This window comes from Mus musculus, chromosome 8, assembly GCF_000001635.26.
Source record: "Mus musculus strain C57BL/6J chromosome 8, GRCm38.p6 C57BL/6J".
NCBI classification, from domain to species: Eukaryota; Metazoa; Chordata; class Mammalia; order Rodentia; family Muridae; genus Mus; species Mus musculus.
The window spans coordinates 10,558,117-10,584,582 of record NC_000074.6 but is presented as its reverse complement, the minus strand read 5'-3'; the positions used below and the strand labels follow the sequence as shown (position 1 = coordinate 10,584,582).

The window sequence follows — 26,466 nt, the reverse complement described above, 5'->3', positions numbered from 1 at the left end:
CAGCAACGTGAAAGAAATGAAAGAGAAACAAATGAACTAGAATGGTGGGGTCAAGGTCTTCTCAAATACCTTTGCTCTGTTGCACCTGTGGTTGACAGACAGGGCCCTGATAATTCCTTGAGTCTCCAAAGTATGGATTCATAGATCTACACTCAACCACGGCAGTGACTGCCACAGAGAGGATGCCTGCCACGCAGAGATGAGAATCAAATAGGAAGGTGACAACTGAATCACCTGTGGGCTCATATCCAGACCTACCAGAAGGGATCACCAAATGGCCAGTTGGTGCTGGGGTTTCCCTTGCCATAAAGCACCCAGGGGAGTCAATTGTGAAAAAAAGAACCCCAAGAAGAGTAATATACTTCTGAAAATGACCAGAAATGATGTGGACCCCAGGTATTCTGAGTGTTGATATACCCAAAGTGAAAAATTACACAGTGTGAATCCATGCTCATTGTTACAAAATACCATATAAAACCACCTTCTTTGTAACTGTCCTCTGAGAGCCTCCACCCAGCAGCCAATAGAAACTGATGCAAAGACCAGCAGCCAAACATTAGATAGAGTTCTGGGACTCTTGTAGAGGAATTAGGGGTGTGGGCAGCTCAGATTGAAGGATTCAAAGAGGATAGGAACTCTCCATGAAGACCAACGGGGTCAACTAACCTGGACCCTTGGGGGCTCCCAGAGACTGAATCACGAACCAAAGTGTGAGCATGAGCTGAACCCTGGCTTCCCACACACATGTAGCAGGTGAGAAGCTTGGTCTTCATGCAAGTCTCCCAACAACTAGAGTGGGGGTCATCACTAATTCTGTTGCCTGCCTGTGGATGATGCTGTTCTTCTAACTGGGATGCCTTGTCTGGCCTCAGTGGGAGAGGATGTGACTAATCCTGCAGTGTCTTGATGTGCCAGGGTGTGTGTGGGGTGATACTTGGGAGGGCCTCCCCCTTCTCAGAGGAGGAGAAAAGGCGGGAGTGGGGAAAGGAGCTATGGGAGGGGGAAGACTGGGAGGAGAAGAGAAGGTGGGAGTGGGGAAAGGAGCTATGGGAGGGGGAAGACTGGGAGGAGAAGAGAAGGTGGGAGTGGAGAAAGGAGCTATGGGAGGGGGAAGACTGGGAAGAGAAGAGAAGGTGGGAGTGGGGAAAGGAGCTATGGGAGGGGGAAGACTGGGAGGAGAAGAGAAGGCAGGAGCGGGGAAAGGAGCTATGGGAGGGAGAAGACTGGGAGGAGAAGAGAAGGTGGGAGTGGAGAAAGGAGCTATGGGAGGGGGAAGACTGGGCGGAAAGGGGTTGAAACTGAGATGTAAGTGAACAAATTAATGGAAGAAATGCCCTCTTGTTATGTGTACAAGATGCACATAACCGAGATGGATTTCAGGTTTACACTGGGTCTCATGCCCAAGATATGTCATGAGGTATATGCAAGAACTCCAGAATTCAGAAAACTGTATAACCTGTTTTATGTTTGTAAGAAACTGGATTTAGAAAGAAAAAGAAAGCCAGACTGGCATGGTTACATACCTTTAATCTCAGCACTGGAGGCAGGGGCAAGTAGATCTCTGAGGCTACACAGTGAGACTGCGTAAATAGCAAGAAAAACAATTTGTCCGTTCCATGTAGCCTGATGCTGACTTTGAAAAGCAGTATCACAATCGTTATAAATCCTCCCAGTATGAGCCCCTCTCTGGCCTCCAGTTAGAGGACAGGTATCCTCTCTCCCTGTTACTTTCTCTCTTGTGCCTCTAGGATCTGCTATTCCCGCCCGCTGTAACAGTATCGAAAGGACGTAAGGGTGTGTGAATTGGTGAATTAATTCAGTGGGTCTGGATAAGCACTTCAAAAGGAAAGGGAAGAGAGCACTCTGAGTGGAAATTTCACTAGTCTGAAGGTCGAGTGACTTCTGTGAAACACATATGCCATCCCCATGCGACATGGGTGGGGGGGGGGGTCTCAGACATCCCTGTTTACAAGGAAAACACACTCTCCTCTTGCACCTGGGCTTGGGGAGGTGAGCCAATAGGTAAAGTGTTGCTGTGCAAGCCTGAGGATCCAAGTTCAAATCTCCTCCACCCATGTAGACAGTGAGACATGGCAGTGTGTACTTGTAATCCCAGTGCTCAGAGACAGAGATGGGAAGGAGGCAGGGACTCACTGGTCCATCTGTCTATCAATGAGGTCCAATATGAGACTCAAAAGAACTGTGGTGGTGAGCAATTGAGAAATACCTGGTGTTGATCTCTGGCATACATGAGCACATGCAGCCCCCACACTAGGGTTCAGATGCATGTACCACACGTGCACACACACACACTCACTCACACACATACACATACACACACACACACACACACACACACACACAGAGAGAGAGAAAGAGAGAGAGAGAGAGAGAGAGAGATTAAATCCATGCAACTTAGACAGTGCTTTGGGACCAAAGAGATCCACACATGTTATCTTGAATGAATAAATCAAAATTATTCCTCTTCACGGTTTCTCTAAATCTATGAAAAATCTTAAGGCAAACAACAACACTTCCTACGATAGCTAGTTTAATAACTAGTTTGATTTTTAGTTATTTTTTGCCTGAAGTTAACCTGTGACTTTTTTTTAAAGTCCTGGAAGGAGCTACGTGTCTTGAGAAAGAATAATTCATGTCAAAGAATAATTTCATTATCTGTTCGATGAAATGTGTTTTCCAAAGTTGTCGCTGAGGGCTCATAAGATGTTTTAGATCACACAGACATGGGAATACACTCTGATTTCCAGTTGGGTCGGATCGGCACGCTTTCTAATGACCACAATTAAGCAGACAGCTTGAAGATCTTCCAACACCATGTACAAGCACAAAACCTTTCCCTCATACCCTCTCTTACCCTGAAATTAGAGTAATGACTTCAACCTGAATGAAGGAACAGCAGAGAACCCCCACCTTGACAATGAAATTAATGCTATCTGTTCTGGTGTGGCACTTAAGTGACCTGGACAGATCTCTGTTAGTGCTGAGGTCATGTGGTACAGGCAGATGTGGCAGAGTCAGGGGAACAGTGTGCTGAGGGCAGAGACTGAGCTGGAGTCTCTGTGGGTCAGGGACTGTGGGTAACATGTTTCTGAGGACTGGGGGGTGATTTATCTATTACAAATCTCAGGGACTCTATTGCTACATACACATAGAAGTAGCTAAACACTAAAAAAATTCTCAAAAAACATGTGGAAGATGCAATTTTCCCCTATAGCGTCTGCTACTGGGCGTTGGTTACTTCCCCTAGGGATGTGTGGACCGTCAGGAGGATCACAGGGCCATGCTCGGTCAAGTGACTCATGTGTACATCCTATGTCCCCATTACACCTGAGCTTATACTGCATGTCAGGAGAGGAAGCCTGAAACCTGGAGCTGAGAAAGAGTCTTTGAGCCACGCAGATGTGAGTCTGCAAGTACACCTGGCTAGAGTACTGGCTTCTGTCTCCACAGGCTCACGTGTTTGAACACCAGCCCTCAGAAGGTGGTGTAGTTAGAGAGGGAGAGATGGAGATGGGACGTTGTTAGATGAAGTGGGATGCCAGGAGTTAGGTTCTGAGGGTTATAGCCAAGCTCCATTTCTGGCCCCAGTCTGTGCTCTTTCAATGCCCAACATGTCACCAGGCAACCTCACACATCTAAGGCACAGCTATGAGCTACTACAACTCTGTTGTCCTTCCCACAATGATGGAGCCAAGGCAAACCCTTTACCCTTAAGTTGCTTCTTGACACAAGTTTTGTTACATCAGTGAGATCTGTAATTTACATGGTTCCTTTGAAACACTCACTTCTCTGGATGAGTATACTTGAACCCAAGCCATGTTTGGAATATGAAAAGATCCTTTTGGTGGGTTGTTTGTTTGTTTATATGGGACTTTGGGTAAGGCTTAAATTTGCAGATACTGCAGTACAATTTGTGCTATGTTGTGTACCAGTGGTCTCTGTGGCCTGGCCCCACTCCCTGGCTGGGTGTAAGCAGTGTGGGGACAAAAGGGAATCCTGTTGTCCTGTGACCTCTTACCATATTCACAAACTAACAGAGTCCAGGGTATAAAAAAGAAGACTACAGATCTCAAAAAGAAACCAGGTTTTTACAGTTAGGGCCCGAACTAACTGTAAAGTAAAGGAGGCGAATGTAGTTTGCTCCAGGAGTAAGGCCCTGGACAATTCGATATTGGGTGTGGTCAGCTCTGAGACTGTGTGGAATTTTCTAGGCTGCTTGTAGAAATGATTACAGTCAGGCATAGGGAGGTAATTACCTTGGTAAATAATTATGAATCAGTCTGAATTTAGCTTTGGTCCTTATGTAGGTAAAGTGGGGTTTTTTTTGGTTCTTTTTTTTCTCTTTGTGTGTGCACATGAGTGTGTGCATGTGTGCATGTGTGTATGCATGTCTGTGTGTGTTGGCATGATGCATGTGTGTGTTGGTGTGTGTGTGTGTGTGTGTGTGTGTGTGTGTATTCATGTTTGCATGAATATGATCCTGCATTTGGAGGCCCTACGTTGATGCTGGGAATCACCCTTGATCGTTCTTCCACTATGTTCCCTGTCACAGGGTCTCTCAATCAAGCCCAGAGCTCAGATATTGCTAGGCAGCTTGCTCTATGGAGTGTCGCCCATTCTTGCCTTCAGAGGTTGAAGGTTCAGACATGCCACCATGCCTGTTAGGGATTTATTTGAGTTACTAGGATCCTAGCCCCTGTCTTAATTAGGGTTTCTAGTGCTGTCATGAAACGCCACTGCAAGTAGGGGAAGAAAGAATATATTTGGCTCACACTTCCATAACACTGTTTATCATCAAAGAAAGCCAGGACAGGAACTCAAACAGGGCAGGAGCTGTGGAGGAGTGATGCTTACTGGCTTGTTCCTCATGGCTTTGTTCAGCCTGCTTTCTTATGGAACCCAGGAACACCAGCCCACGTATGACACTATAGTGAGCTGAGCCCCACTCCCCCCCCCCCCCCCCGCCCTATCAATCACTAAGAAAATTCTCTACAGCCGGATCTTTTTGAAACATTTCTCAACTGAGATTCCACTCTTTCAAATGACTCTAGCTTGTGTCAAGTTGACACGAAACTAGACAGAACACATCTTCACACATTTCCCAGCAAACACTGTAACTGCTCAGCCATCTCCCAGGCTTTGTTTATGGTGGCATCCTGTCCTGCACATCATGTCTGACCATTTCCTCACAAAAGGAATGAAATGCCAGGCAAGGTGCTATGCATCCACAGTGAAGTGCAGATCATTGGACATGGATGTGGGGGTGGAGGTGGTGGTGGCTTTTTTTCTCCTGATTAAGAATTGCTGAGTGGCTTACAGAATGGAGCACCAGACTTCTCCTGTGAGCCTCCAATGGCACTTTAATTTATAGTCCAGAGTAGAGGCACAGCATACACAATAGGTGCTTGCTTTAACAGTTGACAGTATAATTTTTTTTTCTTTATTTTTTTGCTGGTTATGAAAGGCAGCCCCTCTCTGAAGCTACTGTGTCATTTTCAGAGTTTTGGGTACCAGACTCTGCTGCTGACAATGCATTCCATGCCTGATGGCTTCTTGGATGTATTTGGCTCATCTTAACCCCCCCCCAAAAAAAAACAACAAAAAACCAATGTCCTATTTATGCCAGGTGCATAGCCCTGGTCTGACTGACACGGTAGCTGCTGTAGGTTTATAGATGAGATGAGAAAGCAGTTTCCCTAGGTAACCAAATCACACTGAACTAACTAAATGCTTAACTGTCTAACCTTCTGCTTAGCTTCCCCCCCCCCCAAGGCATCACAGAATCATAAAGCAGTAGGATCAACCGGAAGTGACATCATCAGGGATGGGGTGGCTTTAACATTTTCTCAAAGGTGGCCCCCATGGGAGCCAAATACAGGTGTGAGGTTAGCTCTTGGTCTAGTCTTGTTTCTCACTTGGCTGACTATCAGCGATAACTCCATCCCAATGTCCACAACATTTGGAAAAGACCAAAGTCCCATCCATCTTTTTCTAGAATGCTTGGTGCTGCAGATGATATGGGGGCATTGGGGCGATCTTTCTCCTGTTCTGATCAGGTAGCTGCTGAGGGTCACTGTCCATCCATCTGCACGGTCTTTCTGATCCTTCCCAGCTCACGCTGAGGGCTGACTCATTGCTTGTTTAATTTCTGGGTGTCCTGATTAGATGTCTGACAATTACTTGTGAGATGGCCTCCGATGCCCTCATTCCTACCTGGAGTCAGTTGCCTTTTATGCGAGGTTCTGTAGGCCACAATGGGGCTTCAGTGTGCTTTGCTTTTAGTGATGAGAACTCAACCCTGCATTAGCTTTCCTTTCTTTGTGGTGATCAAATACCTGGCAAGAAGCCACTGAAGGGAGGGTGGGAAGTTTACGTCGACTTCAAGGATCAGGGGGTACAGTCTGACAGAGCAGAGAAGGCATGGTGGCTGGGCCAGCTCCTGTCTGTCAAGGCAGGGAGATGCTTTCTTACATCTCTGTCAGTCAGGAAGCTGAGAGAGAAGGCTGACTCTCAGGTTCTCCTTTTACTGAGTCCAGAAACCCAGCCCGAGGGATGGTGCTGTCCACATTCAGGGAGGCTTTTCTGCTCAGTCAATCCTCTCTGGAAATGCCCTCACAGGCGCCCCCAGGTGTACGCCTCACTATTGCCCCAGGTGTTCCTTAAACTAGTCAAAGGAGCAATCCAAATTACCCACCGCAGGTCCTTCCCATGTCAACCTGACATCCAAAAACTTCTCTGCCAAGCAATAACAGTCAGAGTATGGAAGGGACCCCAGGGAAAGGAACACAGGGAGTAAGGCTATCTCAGAATATGGTGGACTAGCCTCATCATCTGTGCAGGGTCCAACTGCAGCCTGGTGGACTTTGGGACAGGGCTGTACAGGAAATAGGAACAGCATTCTAGAATAACCTCCCATCCATGAGCCTAGTCCTGATGTCTGTCGGGAATGCTGACAATAAGGTATAGGTTTCCTCTGCTGTTTGCCACATCGGCTCCAGGGTAATGCGCTTGTATTTAACGTCAGAAGGAAACTACTTTCTCAGGCAGGGTCTTCACATCACTATTTTAGTGTTAATTGTTTTCAGAGACTAAAATTAGCATCAGTGGGGTTGGGAGGTGTGTTTGACTCCTGACTCTAAGATGTTAGATTTCATGATTATGGAGTAAGAGCTCTTAATGCTGAAAGCCTCAGCTTGCTCCTCAGCACCCTGGTCAAGGAGAGAGCTACAGGTAAACTTCAGCAGCTATGCTTAGGGACAAATGCCATCACAGGGCACACAGTGTGTCTGGGTGCTCCTACTATGTGAGGGTCTGCCCGTAGCAGCACAGCAGCCCCCACCACATTGGTTCTCTCTCCTCTTGTGGAGCTTTGTACTTTGTTGTGGGGGAGATTCTGATGGCCATGCTAACGTCTAAGGATGGAGGGGAGACAAGGAAGCACCAGGGCTTACCAGGAAAGCAGAAAGTAGCTTCTAGAGAGAAGCCTGACATCACGCTGGGCCTGAGCAGTGAGGGCTGTCTCCTGTCCTCCCTCCTTTCTTTCCTTGCATCCAAAGCTATGTTCAGAAAGGATCCTGAGCCTACACACCTTACACTGTGTATTTTCTATGAGGATTCCGGGTAATGCCTCTGCATCAAAATAAACCCAACCACCACCATCCCTTTCTTTCCTTTTTCCTTTCTTCTTGTCAGTCAGGGCTGGCCCAGCACTCCTGAAAGTCACAGGGACAACCCCTGCTCTGCATGCATCCTGGCTGGAAATGTACTTTGGAGGCACATCTTTGCCTCTTTGTCATCATCTCTCCCAGGTTACTGCTATTGTGTGACAATCAGATAACATTTTTTTGAAGTCCCCCTCCCCGTCTCCAAACAAGGTGCATGTGAGGAACTCAAGGGTCTGGGGACACTTTGAGCCCAGCCATGGATCCCCCTCACATTAGAGGTTTATTCCTCTGCTTTTTTCTCTCTGAAGTGGGAATCCCACACAGCCTGGGAGGAGGCAGGCAACGGAAGATTTAGTCATTTATTGTTTTGGATTTTCAGTAGCAAGCCCTGTGCTTACAGTCTGAGTTACTGAGTGACTGTAATGGAATTCACTCTGCAAGTCCACACAAGCCTGGCTGTACAATTTGCTTATATGAATTCTTGGGTATTTGGAGAGAGAAACTATGGTAATTTGTGAGATGAATGTCAAACCACAACCAATGTCTAGGCATTGAACAAGTTTCCAAATACTATAGGGGACAAAGAGCTCTGTCCTTTGAATGGGTCAATTTGGCTACTGATCAATTTATAAAACGCCAAAGAACATTTCTTAGTGTAACTGACTAAAGTATGAGGTTTCCAAACATCGGAGAATTAGAAACACTCAAAGTCGCAGCCACCTCTCCCAAGTACAGATACCTTCGTTTGATGCAGGGAAGTCATGAAGTTAGTGAAAGGACTCCTTCTTGTTAGAGACATACTATACCTGTGGGTATGGGGACAGCCACAGGTCTGTTGAGAGAAGAACTGTTGCCCAGTTCCTCTTGGAACTTAGTTGTAAGTGGCGACCAGCTTTCTTTGAGGATACCTATCTCATCTCTCCAAAAGACTTCCTCATTTGGACACTGAGGAAAGTGTAGTGTTAATGCAAGATGGTTCCAGAATGCAAGGGAACAATGCTTTCTGTGCCTAAGAGGGAAACTTCTGTGTGAAGGGAGGCTGTGGATGGGTGCAGGTCATAGAGAAGATTCATACAGCAGTGAACTGTGTGCTGTCTACAGCCTTAGAAATATTCATGAGCCTTGGAGCTACCTTTCACAGGCACCAAGGAGCATGCAGACACCCAAGTACATCACCACAGAGAGCGGCATCTGGGTGGAAGGAAACCAGAGCAGCCACGGACAAGACAGCACAAGATCTATCCATGGGCAAGAGGCCGGGGAGATGCCTCCTATTATTTGAGGTCAAGATTTGCATGAGGCAGACTAATTCCGTGTGGTGCCAACTCATTTGAATGTATCGGATTAAACAACAATAACATTGGAATTTCCGCTTCAAATTTCACACCACCAGTGGAGAGTAGGCACTTGCAGACAAGGAGCATGAGTAAGCAGACACCAATCCTGCTGGTCAGCCAGGAAGCGGGCGCCATCTTGCTTCTCATTGCTAAGCAGTGTCTAGGGTACAGCATTGTACCTGTCACAGAAGCATCAACGCTTTGTAAAATGTTGAATCAAGATACCGCCGCTGCCTTTATTTTCCTGCGTAAGACAAGATGGAATGGGGAATCTTGTTGGGAGTTTGTTTTTTGTTTTTAGTTTAGTTTAGTTTTGTTTTGTTTTGTGGCATGCAAACTGCTGTGGTTATACAATGAATAGTGAACCCTAGCTTCCAGAATCAGCCTTGTTGTGGGTAGTGGGCACCCTATGGGCCTAGACTGGGTGCAGTGACTGTCTGAGGTAAAGACACTTAAGAATATACCTTTCCTGTTGAAGAACGTAAACATGAGGTATTTATAAATATTAACAAAGGTTGAGCCCCAGCGTGCACTTCCAGTTCACCCAGTGATGGGGAGTGGTGTGAGAAAAGAAAGACAAAGCATCCCAGACCACAAGGTACTTACTTGTGTAACCTATTCCCTCCAGTACACTCAAAACCTTCCACAGGCCAACTTTAAAGCCCTTCTAAAACAAACAGTATTCGAAAATAAAAACACGGTTCTGTAAGATTTAATTTATAAAATACAGACTTCCAAACTCAAAATATTCTTTATCTGAAATGTTTATATAATCGAGTAGAATATCAGAAACTTATGATGATTTCTACTTGGATTAAGCAAGCCTTAAATGAAAGTGCTACCAGGCTCTGGATCTAGGAAATATCTGTATATCTATGCCTCCGTCTATATTTAAGCCTCTATGTGCCTCTTGGCCTCTACAGAAGGTAGAGCTTCCATACAGTAGTCAACCCAGCTACTGTATGGAAGACATGTTATAGTAGTCTTCTGCTGTAATCATTTCCAAGTACTTGTTTACATCTGGAACGCTCTGGATTCACGGGGTCAGGGAATAATGAAATGAGTGTTGTGCTTTCGTTGTGTTTTAAGGGAATAACTTGTGAATCAAACTCATCTTAGCTCTGTCTGGCTCCCTTCTACTTTTCTCCTCAGACTTCTACCACACGCTGTATTCCGTGGATACCCCATCTTCCTGGGATCCTGTTCAGTGACTTTCAGTTAAGAGTCCATAAAGACAAACATGCCGGGAACTACCACTCAGAGCAATAGCGCCTCCTGGTGTCCTGGCCAAGCCTCCTTTGCCATTTGAAAAGGGCCTCACATTTTCAAAGGAAGCAACGAGAAATAATTAGCATGGTGATTCTCAGATCATCAGAAGAAAACCCTGTGGCAGTTAGCTGAAACTTTAGCTCTTACAGGGCAAAGGCAAATAACTATCTGGTCATATTTCACCTCAATGGCTTAACTGGTCTAATTCTGTCTCTGGAATTTATAGGACTGTTTACCTGTAACCCGAAAAGTACATATTCAACAGTCTTGAGTTTTCTCACCCAAGCTCTGTGACTGTTACTGTCACACGGAAGCAATAAAATATGTATTTAACCCCTCTACCCCTGGTCTTTTCTCAGGCAGCATCAAGGAAAGAATTGTGGAAAGAGCTGTACTGGACAGACCCACTGCTCTGTCAGGCTTTGTAGAGGAACACTAGGCAAGCTTATCTTTTCTCTGAGCCTCTGTTTCCCCACCTGTATTATGGGCATATTCGTAGTAGTTAACTCAGAATAGAGTGTGGGAGCAGCAGGCTGTTAAAAATGGTGCCTGAAGCCCCCCACTGCTGTTAGTCCAACATGGCTAATCTTTTCAGTCAGGTCTATGTGCCTCTCCCCACCCCCAACTCTGTGTTCTGTATTATTAGAATGTCCATGATTATTTAGCTCACAAGAAAAATCTAAAGCCTGGAATGTTGACTTGTGCCTGTTAAATCCCACCACTCTGGAAGCTAAGGCAGGAGGGTTGCCATAAGTTGGAGGTCAGCTTAGGCTACAAATTGAGACTCTGTCTCAAAGATAAACAGAAAGTGAACTATTTTAATGTACACTGTTATTCATGAAATCCTACAAGGAGGTCTCCAGAATAGTCCTGGGATAGAATTATATACCAGAGAACCGACCTTACTTCTGTACACAATTTCTCCCTTACTATTGCATAACACATTTGTGTTCAAAATACCTGCAACGGGAAATTCACTGACAGTTTAGTGCTCTCCAAGTCACCATGCTAAAAAGCAAAAGAAACCCTGTGAGCCCACTCTGCAAAACGTGCGCGCCAATCTCCAAGCTTCACAGCCATCCAGGTATTAATGGGAGCTACCACTGATGCCTGCCAGAAGGGAGACTTAGCCACACACTAGATGACTTTAGATATAAAAATGTCTTTCAAAATAAAGATTCAAGAGAAGACGATTGGGAGCCTGAGCTGTGATTCACTATGAATGGTAACCCCGGGGATCCCTCAGTAGAAAGTGGATTTTCTCTCCTGAGGATGAAACCCTGTAAGCCTTAATAATCATGTAAGCTGCTCCAGCACACGGCAGGGGCATTAAATCTCTCCCTTCCCTATCTTACCATAACCCTTTCACAGTCTCAGAGATCGCCCTGCTCTATCTCAGGGGAGCATGTCACACAAGCGTATAAACCCATTTCCCTCACAGGCTTGGGAAAATTCCATTAAGTGTATGTTGGGAACTCCTGCATCTGGGTGGGAACAGCCGAGGCTCATGTCATTAAGATTCCTGATATTACAGAAGTGATCATAAATGCTTCAAAGCAGCTTTTCTTTCCTTTTCTTTTCTTTTCTTTTCTTTTCTTTTCTTTTCTTTTCTTTTCTTTTCTTTTTTTCTTTTCTCTCCTTCCTTCCTTCCTTCCTTCCTTCCTTCCTTCCTTTCTTTCTTTTTCAGATTAGAATGTATTTTGTGAAAACTCGAAGTGGGGCTATAGATATGCTACAACTTTTCAGTTGCAATGCTGGCTGGTTGATATGACCTGGGGGAGGGAGCAGGTTCACAGGCCATGCTTGGAGGCCTGCCATGCCCCTCATCTGTTCTGCTGCCTTGAGGTTTCCCTTTGTTTTGCAGAGATCTATTTTGTTATTTAGCTTTGTGTCTGTGTGCATCTGTGCTGTAGAGGCTACGGGAGGGCTCTAGATGCCTTGGTGCTGGAGTTACAGTTGGCTGTGAGCTTCCTGATGTGGGTGCTGGAACAGAACCTATATCCCCTGGAAGAGCAACAAGCACCCTTAACTGTTGAGCCATATCCCCAGGCTAGAAACCTCCTTGAGGTTTCTAAGTGATAAGCTCTCCCTAGACTTATATGGACTTCACTGCTTTTTGACAGAGAGGAATCTACCCAGTTCTGACCTATAGAAAGGCATATTTGGTGGGACTTTTAGTTCTAGCTTTTAGCTAGAACTTTTAGTTCTAGCTTCAAATAATATTTTTGACCTTATTTAATGCTTTCTTTTTAGGGTCCATTTTGGTTGTTGGGATAAAACATGACTTGTAGAATTACAACGTTTTGTTGTTCCTTACCAGTATACTTTCATTTACTAATAGCCTATAATTAAGGAGAGATTGTTAGTTAAACAAACCATTAGGCACCGAGGCATGGCTGGTTATTTATCTCCTTGTCAGAGGTCCTAAGCTTTGGCCTACTTTTTTTTTTTTAATTTCTTTTCATTTTTTTTCTAATTTTATTATGTACGATCCTTCTTGCATCAAACCAGGGGAGCTAGAATATTTATGTATTACTCCTTGAAGAATGAGCAAATTGATGAATGCACAAAACACTGTGCTCTGGGTCCCACTTCTATAGTCAGTTCCTGTGACTGCCTCTGAGGAAGATGCCTCCTGTCTACAGAGGCTCAGGCACCAGGTGTCTCCATCTTCAGTGGGATGTGGGGCTCTAGCTGATACACTTCTTCTTGGAATAGTGAGATGCCTCATTTCTTCTCCAAAAGATAAGAGTATTGAGAAGATATTTTGCAAAAGAATAATATATATATTCATTCCTCTATGGCTTTTGGATATGCAAGCGCAGCACACTGAGCATGGAGGGATGAAGGAGATGTGGTGGTCTCCACATCAGAGACTGTCAGAGCATCCTCAGAGACTGGTGCTGCTGGCTGCATTCCTTGTTTGCAGAACACAGGGTGTTTCTTACTGCTGGCAGCTGCCTCTAGTTGCAGCAGCCTAACCCTCAGCTCATCAGAATGGTCAGAGACTGCAGACAGTCCCTTCAACTGAGCTGTGAGTGAGAAAACAAAAACAGAACTAGCCCTCGCTCTTCCTTGGGTTGCTTGGTGAGAGAAGAAAACAACCATCCAGGGCCACACTCAGGTGAGCAGTATTAGGGACAAAGGAGCAACTGGACCAATGACAATGTCAGATACTATGTGCCAGCATGATACTCACTCACATGGGACAGAAGGACACTGGAGATGAATGGTGAATAAACAAATCAAACACAAATCAGCAACATCAGACCAGCGAAGGATACCATGTTCAAGCTGTTAGGAAGTGTCATAGGAAAACAACAGTACCAACAAAACTGAGAAGGTGCTGTTCAAATTTGCCCTGGTTTACATGCTCAAACACTAATTTGTTAAGTCATGCCAGTGCGTGGCATTCAGAAGTCACAGAAAGTGTTCCAAGCTTATTACTGCTGGTCACCTGAGACCAGGTTTTCGATCAACACTTACTCTGAATGGCCATGCACAGGAGATGTGGCTTATGCTATGCACGTGTACTAGGAATCCACTGGGTTTCTGCTTACCTTCAGCCTCCCTGATCCTTCGTCCCACTGCAGACCTGCGTAGCACACTCCTTCCCGAGTTGAAGAGGCTGGCCAGCTCGTCCAGAGGACTGGACAGCGGTCTGCTGTTGGGTGGGCTGTAAGGGCTTGGTGGAGAGAAGGTGGATGAGGTCTTCCTGAGGTCTGCTCTGGCTGTCTTTCCCGGTGAATATGGAGCCTTGACAAAGGAGCTGCAGGGACCCGGTACTGGGGCCGAACTGGGCTTTGGCTGTGTTCTGGGCAGGTCTGAGTTAGTCAGCGCTTTAGCTGCAGTGACCAGGACAGACTCTGGTGGGAAGGCGAAGTGGGTGGGTGGCCTGCAGGGTGCAGGGGCCACCCCACAGGATGCAGAGGCCGCTCCACAGGGTGCAGGAGGTGGTCCACAGGGTGCAGGAGGTGGTCCACAGGGTGCAGGAGGTGGTCCACAGGGTGCAGGAGGTGGCCCACAGGGTGCAGGAGGTGGCCCACAGGGTGCAGGAGGTGGCCCTGGGGGTGGCGGTGGTGTGGCAGGTGGTGAGATTCGGCTGGGCCCATTAAACACAGGAAAGCCAGGGGATGCCAGCTGGTCATTATCTCCCTTCTGTGCTTTTGAGTACTGTGGTGACAAGGGACTGGAGCCTTCAGACTGCACCGGGTACTTGAGGTTGGTCTCTAAGACTGGCAGTTTCTTCACCTCCAAGGGTGTCAGTGGAGACTCGTCAGAAGCTGGGGAGCGGGTCACTGGGGTGGGGGGAAAGACTAGGAGTGGTGGCCTGTGGGGAAGCAGATTGGGGAAGGGTGGGGGGATGTCACATGTATCCTTTGAGGGCTGGCAGTTCCCCTCAGCAGCCTCCAAGATGATGGCTTTTCGAGTCTCTAAAAACAAAGGAGGTGAGGCAGGCAGGAAGGTGAGCATCCCTAGGCCACAGCCCTCCTCTGGCAAGATGTACTTCATCTCCTCATACACAGACTCGCCCTGGTCAGGGCTGTCGGTCTCAGATCCACCTGCCCTGGCTGCATTCCCCACCATCTCGATGTACACAGGCTCAGCATCATCGTCATAGTCGCCCTGTGGCAATGGCAGGTGCAGAGGCAGCTGTGGTGTGCACTGCGGCACTGAGTCAGGCCTGGCCCACTGCACACTCAGTGTCCCTGGGGCCTGATGCCTGCCCCCCTGGCCCATGGTGCCAGAAGGTCGTGGTGGTCCCCAGATCTCCTCATAAGAGCCACTGAGCTTCGTGTGGGGACTTCTCTTTGGCTTCCGAGGGGGAATCTTCTTCATGGTGCTATAGTCATCACTGTGGGGTCTGGGCCGTGTCAGAGCTAAGGCGGAAGACAGAGATAGAAGAGTCAGTAACCAGTGTATCCCAGGGAAGCCAGGCCTATATGGAATTGAGTGTCCCTGCCCTGGATCACTTTGTTTGCCACAGCCAGCCCTTATGTCCTTTGAGCAGGAAAGATCCTGGCTCGTGTTTTTTCTACCTTCTAGGAGTCTGGAGGAGGCCCTGGACGCTTGAGGCCACTAAGGGAAACTGTCTATAGGTCTTGGTGCCCAAGATGCAGTCTACACACAGAGGAAGATGGTCCACAGAAATGGAGCTGCAGCAGATGCGTTAAGATGAGGCTCCAACTCTCCAGGGTGACAGGGCCTGGAGGGTTCGGGATGTTTGCAAATGAGTAGGGGTTTAGACTATAATTGTGCAGGATAACTGGACCATCCTCAGCCTCAATGTGGGCACCCACATAGGTAAGCCACCCCTTCAGAGACTAGTGGGTGTATTCCAACCTGTGCTCACACCATAATAGAAAGGGCTACAAGTATGATTGGTTCTCTACCTTCACAGCCATCGTTCTGTGACGGTATCATACAAGACCTCCCACAGGCAGACAACTACTAGGAACAGGAAAATGCTAACTTCCCAGTTCCTTAATGCATATGCATCACTCCATCTCCCTAGAGGGCTGACCCCACGGCAGCTCCCGAGCTTTTCCCAGACTGCCTAGGAAGGCAGTTGGATCAGCACCACTGCAGAGCCACTTCACAGACACCTGCAGCAGCAGATCTACAGTGGAAGACATTTCTCCAGCTGGCTTCCAAGTGGGAGGGACTCTAGCTGCCTCAGAGAGAGATGCTGACAGGGTGGTGTTGAGGACATCCTGCCTTTCTGAGGCTGGGCCCTGTCAGCGTAGCTTCTGCTTGCTTACTATTGTAGCAGGAGCCGCTCTGAGGGAACCCAAAGTTCACCTGAGCAGTGTGAGCTCCTCACAGCAGACCCTCCACAGGATGTGTGACGAGGCCTCAGGGAGGGAAAGAGATGCCGTGTGGAGAAGATGCTTCAAGGAGGGAGAAGCCTTGTGGAGGTGAAGGACTGAGGTCAGACTATCCAAAGACTTTCCTGTCAAACCCAGAAATGTATGAGCCATGCCTTTAAGGGCCTGAGCTTCAAAGACACCCATGATCACACTGTACAGAGAACTGCTTAGTATGACTGGTCAGACCCACAAGAGAACGCTGCCAGAATCCTTGGATCTAAAGTCACTGCCTTCTGGAAAGTTTGTTATATAATCTCAGATACATAGAATAGATATTGGAACCTGATGGTGACAGTGACCTCACTCTAGAAAGTCAGTGTTGAAGCCTGAGGGCCCTGAGAAAGCTCTGAGAGGAGCCAAGGCAGATATGGGGTAGAAGCTTGAAGAAGCCATACAAAGCTGGGCAGGGCTTGAGGCTGTAGTCAGAGGGCAAGGGGAAAATAGCTAGCTGGCCCTGCTAAGGATTTGTTATGGCAGGGAGACATAGCTGCTTCTAGAGTCCTTCCAGTGTGATAATGAAGAAATGTGACGAAGAACTTATTCCCATAAAGGAGCAGGGCTTTCTTGATCTACGAAACCACCAGTGCTTCTCGGTGTGCTGCGAAGATGACATATTATGCTAACATGGAGAAAGGACCTGGACCTCCATGAAACCTGCTCTGAAGTTGGAGCCCAGCACTTTGCCAACAACACCATCCATTAAAACTGCAGAAAGTGAGTACACATCAAAGAGCCCACATGATATGTACTCACTGATAAGTGGATATTATTAGCCCAGAAACTTAGAATACTCAAGATACAAGATGCAATTTGCAAAACACATGAAACTCAAGAAGAACAAAGACCAAAGTATGGACACTTTGCCCCTTCTTAGAATTGGGAACAAAACACCCATGGAAGGAGTTACAGAGACAAAGTTTGGAGCTGAGACGAAAGGATGGACTATCTAGAGACTGCCATACCCGGGGATCCATCCCATAATCAGCCTCCAAACGCTGACACCATTGCATACACCAGCAAGATTTTGCAGAAAAGACCCTGATATAGCTGTCTCTTGTGAGGCTATGCCCGGGCCTGGCAAATATAGAAGTGGATGCTCACAGTCAGCTATTGGATGGAACACAGGTCCTCCAATGGAGGAACTAGAGAAAGTACCCAAGGAGCTAAAGGGGTCTGCAGCCCTATAGGTGGAACAACAATATGAACTAACCAGTACCCCTGGAGCTCGTGTCTCTAGCTGCATATGTATCAGAAGATGGCCTAGTCGGCCATCATTGGGAAGAGAGGCCCCTTGGTCTTGCAGACTTTATATACCTCAGTATGGGGGAATGCCAGGGCCAAGAAGTGGAAGGGGGTGGGTAGGGGAGTGGGGGGGGGCATGGGGGACTTTTGGGATAGCATTGGAAATGTAAATGAAGAAAATACCTAATTAAAAAAAATAAACTGCAGAAAGACCTGGGTTGTTCCGCGTTGATCTCGCCAAAGGAGCTCCAAAGAACCAAGGCCACCGGGCCTAAGCGTTGGCATGGACAGTGAAGAAAACCCAATGCAGGAGAACTGTGGCTATGGCTGCTGGCTAATGAGATGTGTTAGGAATTGATTCACGAGCAGCTCACACAACTGCTTAAAGGCACTTTGTCCATGTGCCCTGAAAAATGGCAGCAGCTGTGCCTGAAGAAGAGACTCTGGCTTCTAGAATTTCATGTGCAAAGAACAGGCTGGGAGAGCAGCAGCCATAAGGCTACATCACTGTCAAGTTGAAGAACTGTAATTCAAAGGGAGCACCTAAGACCCTAGAACATCAGCCTCAGAGCCTAGGGAAATGATGGTCAGGGGCAGGACTCCATTCCCATAGAGATCCTTACAACACCAGCTGACTGTTGTTCTAAATGTCATGCAGAGACCGTGAGTGTGGCCTCATGTCTCCTCTCAGGCAGGAACATATCTGCCTAGCAGACGTGGACTATCATTTTATATCACAAGTCTAATGATGAACCTTACCCAAGTGAACACAAGGAGAAAACCTTGACCTTGAAGGAGTCAGGAACTCTCACTGTTTAAGGAACTTTAGCCCAAACCTCAGGCATTGGGGATACAGAAAGGAGGCTTTGGGAGCCTCGGGAGGTGGTCCTACTGTCACCTAGGTGACTCTATGAGTAGAGAATGAATGGCTTAGTTGAGTGTGCATCTCCTTTCCCAAACCTAGACAGGATGCTGGAACAGTTCTGGTGGACAGGTGAGGCAAAAGCAGTTCTTCATACCTCCTGGAGGTGGTGCGTAAAAGGTGGCTCTTAATCCATCTCCCCCGAGCCCCCGCTCCCATGGTGAGTGATTTTCCACATTAACCCTGGAAGTCTCCATGCCATCAAAGCAAAAGCAGAGACCAGCTAGAGATACAGAAACCCTTAGATGCTGAGGTGTCACAGGACTAAGGCACCAGACCTGGTGACCTGATTCTATACTGTTATAGCCGACTTCATGTGGGACCTTGAGTGCGAACCACCAGACAATCCACATCTCCTGAGACCCAGAGCCGAGAGACAGAGCAACAGCCATCATCTTGTTTAAATCGCTGTTTGGGTGGGTTGCTAAGCAACACTAGAAAAAAATCAAGGAAGTAGCTCCCCTCTAGGCTTCCTCCAGAGGTAAAGTCTTTTGTATTCTATGATGCAGAGCCAGTTAGATGGAGCAGCCAAGAAACAGGGTTCTAGAGTCTCCCTGGCAGGAACAAAGCTGAGTGTCTGAATGACGAGGGCACACTGCATCCTGCTCCCTGACTCAGTTTCCCCACCTGCACAGGGCCATGATGATTTGCCACAGGCTGTTGTTAGGATGGGAAATACTGAGAATAAAGCCCCTTCTGTCAGTAAGCACCCCTTCCCTTTTCTTTCAACTACTCAGCAGGCGATTAACCATGGGGAAGAGTTAGACAGTGCTCCTCAGAGTATGACTGGTGCTTCAGCAGGTGCCTTGCCTGGAGTGAGGCAGCGATTCTGCGGGGAGCACAACTTCCTGCTGTACCCTCTCAGTATTAATTTGGAGTCTCTGTGGGCCAGGACTAGGAATCTTTACTCTTCATAAGCTAAAATTAGGGAAGCCACAGTTAGAGTACTGAAGCCTAATTTGGTCTTGTGGCTATTTCAGGGTACGTGCGTGTGATTAGCTTATTTTCAAGTACGGATGTGGGGACAATTAAAATTTACTTATTTCAAGAGTTTTCCTTTTTTTAGTTTCTAAGTTTACGTATAAAATAGTCACAATGCCAATGAAATGGAGCCCCCAAAACAACCCTGGTCACAGGGTGGGACATTGGGGCAAGTTTTGGTGTCTGACAACTCAGAAGAAGGCACGCTGCATTTCCAGTCTCAGAGGCTCGGAGACTTCACTCCCACCGGAGCCATCCTGAAGTCACGGTCAATACGTCCTAAGCTCTGGGAGGACAGACATGTCTCCACTCACGAGATATTTCCCTTTGGGGTTCTGTGTTTAGATATATTGGTGGTATCTAAGTCACCATCCATACCAGCACAACCTGGTCCTATCAGCCCCCCAAAATAAGACATGGTCCAGGCAAGAATTTAAAGGCAGTAAGAGGAAGACCAGAGACTGTGAGGATAGGTCTAGGAGCTCCTGGTTTCCAGTTCTCCCTATGTGGTTCTGCTTGGGCCCAGTGCCTCTTGTGTTATTATTCACATGTGTCTGCCTCCAGCACAGGGCATGGACCCTTTCTGCATTCATGCTCCCTCACTATTTTCCTTTTCTTCATATCTGTGTGACAGTGTCTCCCTAGTATACTCATGAACTTGGGGACCTTGGATTGGGCCCCACAAGAAAGTCTGAGGCCTACGCAGGAAGATGATTGAGCCTGCTCGCTAGTTGTAAAGAGAAATGGGGCCTGACTTCATAGACATTGTGGTGTTCAATCTCAGAGTGCTAGATGTCTGTCTAATTGCCCATGTTGTTTAAGCATCTTCTCTTCTTGTTCGCCTCACTCCTCTGAGACCCCCCCTCTCCCCAGATCTGGAGCCGAGACCCTCTAGCTGTGGCACTGGCAACTCCCTGTGGACCCCCCCTTGTCACCCATGTCTTAGGGGTTGTGATGACTGGAAGCTGATTCTCACAGGCCCAGAGGAAGAGCAAGCCAGCTTCCTGCCAAGCTTTGTTCTCAGTCACTGTATCTGGGAGGGACATCGACTACAGACCCTCTACATGGCCCTCTGGCCTCCACTGCTCTCCTTTGTGCAGGCCTCTTGGGTCTTGCACCAGACTCTCCACCCTGTGCATGCATGGAGGACACATGAGTTTCTCCCACAGCTCCTCCTAAAAGGGTTGGAAATGCATGGTGCATCAAAACAGCAGCCTTTACTTTTGAGCCAAAATTTCTGTAAAAACCTTCTTATCTTACTCTTTCTTTTTAAAAAAGATTTATTTATTTTATGTATTTGAGTACACTGCTGCTGTTTTTAGGAACACCAGAAGGGGGCACCGGATTCCATTACAGATGGTTGTGAGCCACCATGTGGTTGCTGGGAATTGAACTCAGGACCTCTGGAAGAGCAGTCAGTGCTCTTGATCACTGAGGCATCTCTCCAGCCCCCTTATCTTATTCTTTCTATAAAAATATTAATTTTTATTTACATTCAGGTATATATGTACACCACATGTGTGTCTGGTGTCCACAGGTCAGAGGATATCAGATCCCCTGGAACTGGATGAAGTTACAGATGATTGTGGGCAACCATGTGCGTTCTGGGAAACAAACTTGGGTCCTTGGGAGAATAGCCAGTGCTCTTAACTGTCAAGACATCTCCCCAGCTCTCTCTTTGTTTCTTTCTTTGTTTCTTTCTCTCAGCTCCATTATATTCTATTTATTATTATTATTATTATTATTATTATCAATTTAGTTTTTGTATCCAATCTTAGTCTCCCCTTCTTCCTGTCCTCCTAATTGCTTCCCCCCCCCCCACACCTCTCCTCTGCCCATCTCTATTCACATACTCCCTCTCTCTTCCAAAACGGGCAGGCCTCCTGTGGATATCAACCAATCACATCAAGTTGCAGTAAGATCCTAAGGAGTGTGACTGACTCTGAGAGAATCTCCGATGCTCTAGGTGTCTGTCAGGAGTCAGCATCCTGGATCTTTCTTTAAATCAAGATTGTCATTTTGCCATATTTCTGTTTCGTTGAATTCACATAACCATTGAGATCTCTCAGCTCCATATCATACCGTCAGACGCTATGTTCCAGTGTCTACTCGGCCATTTGCCTGAATCTCCTCGAACTTGCACAATGGCACCATCGCCAACACTCCACAGCAATGGTCTGAGACTCAAATCACCATGGGTTGTCTTTTATTACCTGCCCTCCCCCAGGAGACGGGTCTTTTCATTTCCAGGAAGGACACATGCACTTAGGTGCCTGGTGGTCGCCACACACCGTGCGATCTGTCCATGCATCTTATCTGTAGCCTGATACGTTTGGAAAAGTCCTGGTCGGAAGAACTTGCTTTCTTTTTCTGGTTGTAGCCCCGGCCACCGGGGAGCACTGACAGTGCAGGACTTTTGAGAGTGGGTGGAGAGTAGTTGCTGTTTCCCCTTTCTGCATAACTGTTTCTTGACCCATCAGCTCAGAGCCCTTTACCGCCTAGTCTGAAAGTTACACAAGCTGAATTTTGTGGCCATGCCGTTTCACTCACCACATTAAAAAGGGGGGGGGGGCTTAAATTTTAATTAGATCACAATCAGGAAAGCCTGGTGAATATTTTTTTTTACCTTTTTAATTACTTAGTGAATATTTACATGGTATAGCAACCAACTTCTAGAACTGCCTTGGCGTTGAAGCCGTTAATTCAACACAGAGGTGGGACCCAGAGTGAAGGAACTGACATGTAAGTAGCTTTCCCCTAAGAGGCTTAAGGATTTGAATATTATTTATATTTAATGATTAAAAAGCTGCTGGCAAGCCAACAATTGGATTTATTTCTATTAAAAAGTGTATCAGGGCCACAGTGGTGCCATGGGCACGCCCAGACCGGAACCCAGCACTCGAGTGAGATGTGAGAACAGCATTCACTTCCCCCCAACCACACCCCCTCCTTGGCTAACCTTCACCGGCTGCATCCTTGGCAGCTGAAAGGCAGGCGCTCACAGCCTCATAGGAGGCACTCAGCCGGGTGTTGGGGTCCCTCTTTGGCTTGGGTGGAGGCTGTTTCCGTGGTGATGGGAGGCCAGTGCTGTCATCCATGCTGAACACAGAGTGCAATGATGGGGGCCGGGTAGATGGTCCGGTGAGAGCCTGGGCGAGGCTGTCTACTACCATGGGCACCGGCACGGAGTTGGAGTGGACGTGCCTGCATCCTCCTTGGTCTTCAGCTCTTAAGGGAAAACAAAACACAAACAGCCACAGAGCACAGAGGCCCAGGTGTGTCATTCAGGTGACAGAGATGAGCCCGTTCCCCTGACACAAAGAGAGTTCCTTGGCAAGGGCCCTTTCTAGCTGGCCTTGCTGGAAAATCTGCATTCGGTTTTTAGCACCTAGCTCACCCAGAGGTTGCTGCCCAGGCCTGCCTGGCTCTGCTGGAACACTGGGGATGTCTATCGTGGTTCCTTTCAGGGCTCCCCCAGTAATGCTCCAGCTACTTAAAGGGCTTCACGCTTCCCATCAGCCATCCCCTAGAATGGATTTTTCACAGTCTGATTCTTAAGCAAATGAAAAAGGCAGAATTTCAATCTGAATGATAATTTCTGGGAAACCCATCTTAATAGAGAGTTAGTGTTGCAGCCAGTGTGCAGGGCTCATCACCGTTCTGTTGTCAGGTAGACGGGCACACTCCACACCAAACAAGGTAAATCCAGTTTGGCATTCTCTTTCTCTCTCTCTCTCTCTCTCTCTCTCTCTCTCTCTCTCTCTCTCTCTCTCTCCATCTAATCTCACCAGCAATTACTAATTACGTATGGAATTATGATTCTTCTTGTGACTCTGCACAGTTGCCTGGTACTGAGAGAACTGGTATCAACAAATAGCAGGCACACATTTCTTTACTTAATTTTATATCGGGCAAATAAAACACATAATCAAATGGTGGAATTGGAATGGCTGTTTAGTTCCAGTAGGGAAAATGATAAATGTGCTTTGGGAAGCCATTGAGAATGAGTAGTTAGTCAGCTTGTTTCACGCTTTTCTTTCTGCCTTCATGGGCAGGGGGAATCTTGTGAGACACTGGTGGGTTCCCTTCACCACGGGTTTCTTCTCATCTGCTTCATAATTATATCTGTGAGTGTCAGAGCATCCACAGGGCTGGAAACCAGCAGCATGCGAGCTGGCTGCCCATGTAGAAAATGAAGTCACGGAGGATGAAGCGAGGCTGCCTGGTGAATGACTTGTTTCCTCTGTAATGCTTAATTACCGCTTTCTGTACAAAAGAAGATTTTTTTTCCAGTATTTAATCACTAAGATATTGGAGGCTAATTAGCAAAGACACCTAGCCATTTCCACTTTAACAACAGCAACAAAATCATTCTACGCAGGCAGTGATGGCAGGAGAGAGTCATTTTCAGAGAGAAATGGGAGGTTCCCCAGATTTTAGCAAAACCTGACAGCTACCTAGTCATGAAGGCCTGTGCAAGGAGCCTGGTTCTGTCCTCCTCAGGCTTGAGCCTCATACATAGGGGTTTATTCAGCACTTTTACATTTTCAAAGTGGTGTCTGAATTCTTCAGACAGGTTTCCAGAAATTTCTATTAGCCAGCCTTATATGCCTTGTACCTCACAAGAACGTTACATGTCTTGCTAGCTGATTTTGCTAGCTCTGAGCTTTGTGTAATGCTTAAGTAACATCAACAAGGCTAATGGAACAATGTTATTTTTATGTGACTAAACTTACACGTGGGGATTGTGTTCCATGAGGGGATCACCCAGGAAAGCAACCTTGAGATTGCTGGAATGTCTGGGCTGACACGGCCTGTTCCCCAGCCATTCTCTCTTCAGTTGTGATTTGTGTTAAAGGCTATCAGAAGCGCCTGACTCCCAGGACTCATCTTGTAGGTAAGTAAGGTTACAGATGGACCTTACCTCTTGGTTCCTTCCTCTTGTCTGTTCCTGTGGTAGGCAGTGTGGACCTCCTTCCGGAGCCTGTCGTGTTCCCGGGCGATATCGGAAGCGTTCTGAATGACCAGGGCATCATAGGTTTTCAGTGCCATGTCCTCTGTGCTCTGTAAGAAGCTCTTGATGGATGTAACCTCTTGTTGCTTGATGCTCATTCTCTGAAGTAAGTGCTGGCGTGCCAGAAATCCTCTTATAACTTCATAAAAGAACACAACCCTAGGTCAGTGGGCAGATCTAAAGGAATAAACCCAGACATACACAGACACAGACATATAGACACACAGACACACAGAAACACACATACACACACACAGAAATATAGACACAGGCATACACACAAACACACAAAGACATAGACACAGACCTACAGACACACACATACAAATATAGACACAGACACACACAGACGCACACACACACACACACACACACATGAATACACAAGCACTACAACCAAGAATTAACACATTCAACCCAGAATAAGAATTTGCTAGCACATCCTAATTCCTCTTCCAATGTGAAGTGTCCCACACTGTCTCAGATGCTTGGATACTCTCCAGCTGGTGGTGCCATTTGAAAGAGTGAGGAACCCTCAAGAGGCAGATCATGGCTGGAGGAAGTGAACCATTGTGGTTGTGCATTGAGACTTCATAGGCCACCCCCACTTCCTGTTCACTCTCGGCCTCATGTTCCTCACCAAGACAGACTAGATCCCCGAGTCGCCGTAAGCCCCAACAAACCCTTACGTTCCTCTGCGTAGGGGAATTTTAATCACAGCACAGAGGATATCACTAAGATAGTGTGATGGTCAGCCTTGTCCCTGATTGAGCTTTCTTCACAAAATTCTTTTGTTGTCTTTTTGTAACATAAGCTGACAAGGATGGCCTGGATCAAATAAATGAGAAAGATCTTGGGTGTGTCTTCCCCACAACTATTTTGGGGTGCACTAATAGCCTTTCATGATTCCTGGTCATTCCAGAAACACACACGGATCCCTGAACTAGTTTCTTAAATACTTGTTCATAATATTCCTAAGGTTTCTATATCATTTTTAGAGATTAATACTTCCTTGAGAGCTACAGAGGTTTTACAGAAACAGGCAGTGTACCCTTCCTGCTTCTCAGGAAAAATGCATAAAAGCTGGGGAATAATTAACTGAAAAATGCAGTGAAACCAATGATTGATCAGTAGGGAATTTGTTGGAGAGAGAGAAAAACCAGAAGGCAGGATCTAAAGGCACTGGCTGTCTCAGACACTCAGTTATGCCATTTAATGTGGAAACAATGTAACAAATAAAGATTTCTGGGTTGGTCTCGATAATGGAGTTCTTTTCGTTTCCAGTAAAGACAAGCAAGGAATGGCAGAGCATGGGCTCCAGGCCCTCTGTGCTTGTGAGGCAGCTCCATCCCCCAAGCCTGCAATCCTCTAGATGTGATTTGTGGCCCTCCAGAGGGGACAGATCAGCAATAGGGGAAGTCACATGGAAGGATATTGCAATCAATAGATGAAAGAACTTGCTAACAATTAGTTCAGGGTGGAAATGGAACAGGCTGCCTTCTGAGAAAGGGAACTGGCCTTCATCCCTGATGTGGGCAAGGCAGGTGTAAGGGTCAGTCCTTACAGATGCTGGGGTCAGGCACAGGCCGCTGACATGGGGCACTAGCCTTTTGGCCTCTGAGATGCCACCCCTTCAGGCTTCAAATGCCTCAGATTAGAGGAAAGTGTATATTTAAAAAAAAAACAAAAACAAAACAAACAAACAAACAAACAAAAAAAAAGCAGGCAATGTCAGAAGGAAATCACTGTGTGACAATCCCCCATGCCTGAAGGTACCATATGTGTGGGCAGTCCAGGAGATGCAGTAAAGTTAGATGCAACTTTCTCCACTTAGGGCTTAAAACGCCCTTTAAACCCAGACGAAGATGCTAACTGGGGAGTTACTTTGAAATACAAAAGCTGTACGGAATCAGTCTATAAACAACAAAAATATAACTGCAAAAGCTAGGTCAGACTTTTGGGAGCATAAAATGCAGAATAAGATGAAACACCCGACGGGGCTGGAGACCTTGTCTGCGCTTTAGCCTGGCTTCTGTTCTTAAAGTACAGGCAGACGAACATGGAGAGCAAGTGCCAGGCTTCCCAGCATGCCACCTTGCTCACTCATGAAGCCTGCTGCCTCATAGGCAGATGACTCCATCTTCCC

The 26,466-nt window shown here is 46.9% G+C and overlaps 1 protein-coding gene across 4 annotated transcripts in view; it reads right to left on the bottom strand.

Moving 5' to 3' along the window:
• Nucleotides 1–26,466, bottom strand: part of Myo16 (myosin XVI) — a 480,832-nt gene that overhangs the window by 50,160 nt on the left and 404,206 nt on the right. For all 4 annotated transcript variants that reach the window (NM_001319151.1, XM_006508779.3, XM_006508780.4 and 1 more), the window contains exons 30-32: nucleotides 24,231–24,459; nucleotides 22,266–22,534; nucleotides 13,852–15,171 (exon numbers count right to left, since the gene is read on the bottom strand). In NM_001319151.1, coding sequence (NP_001306080.1) covers nucleotides 13,852–15,171; nucleotides 22,266–22,534; nucleotides 24,231–24,459 — 1,818 coding nt within the window. The remainder of the gene's footprint in view (nucleotides 1–13,851; nucleotides 15,172–22,265; nucleotides 22,535–24,230; nucleotides 24,460–26,466) is intronic.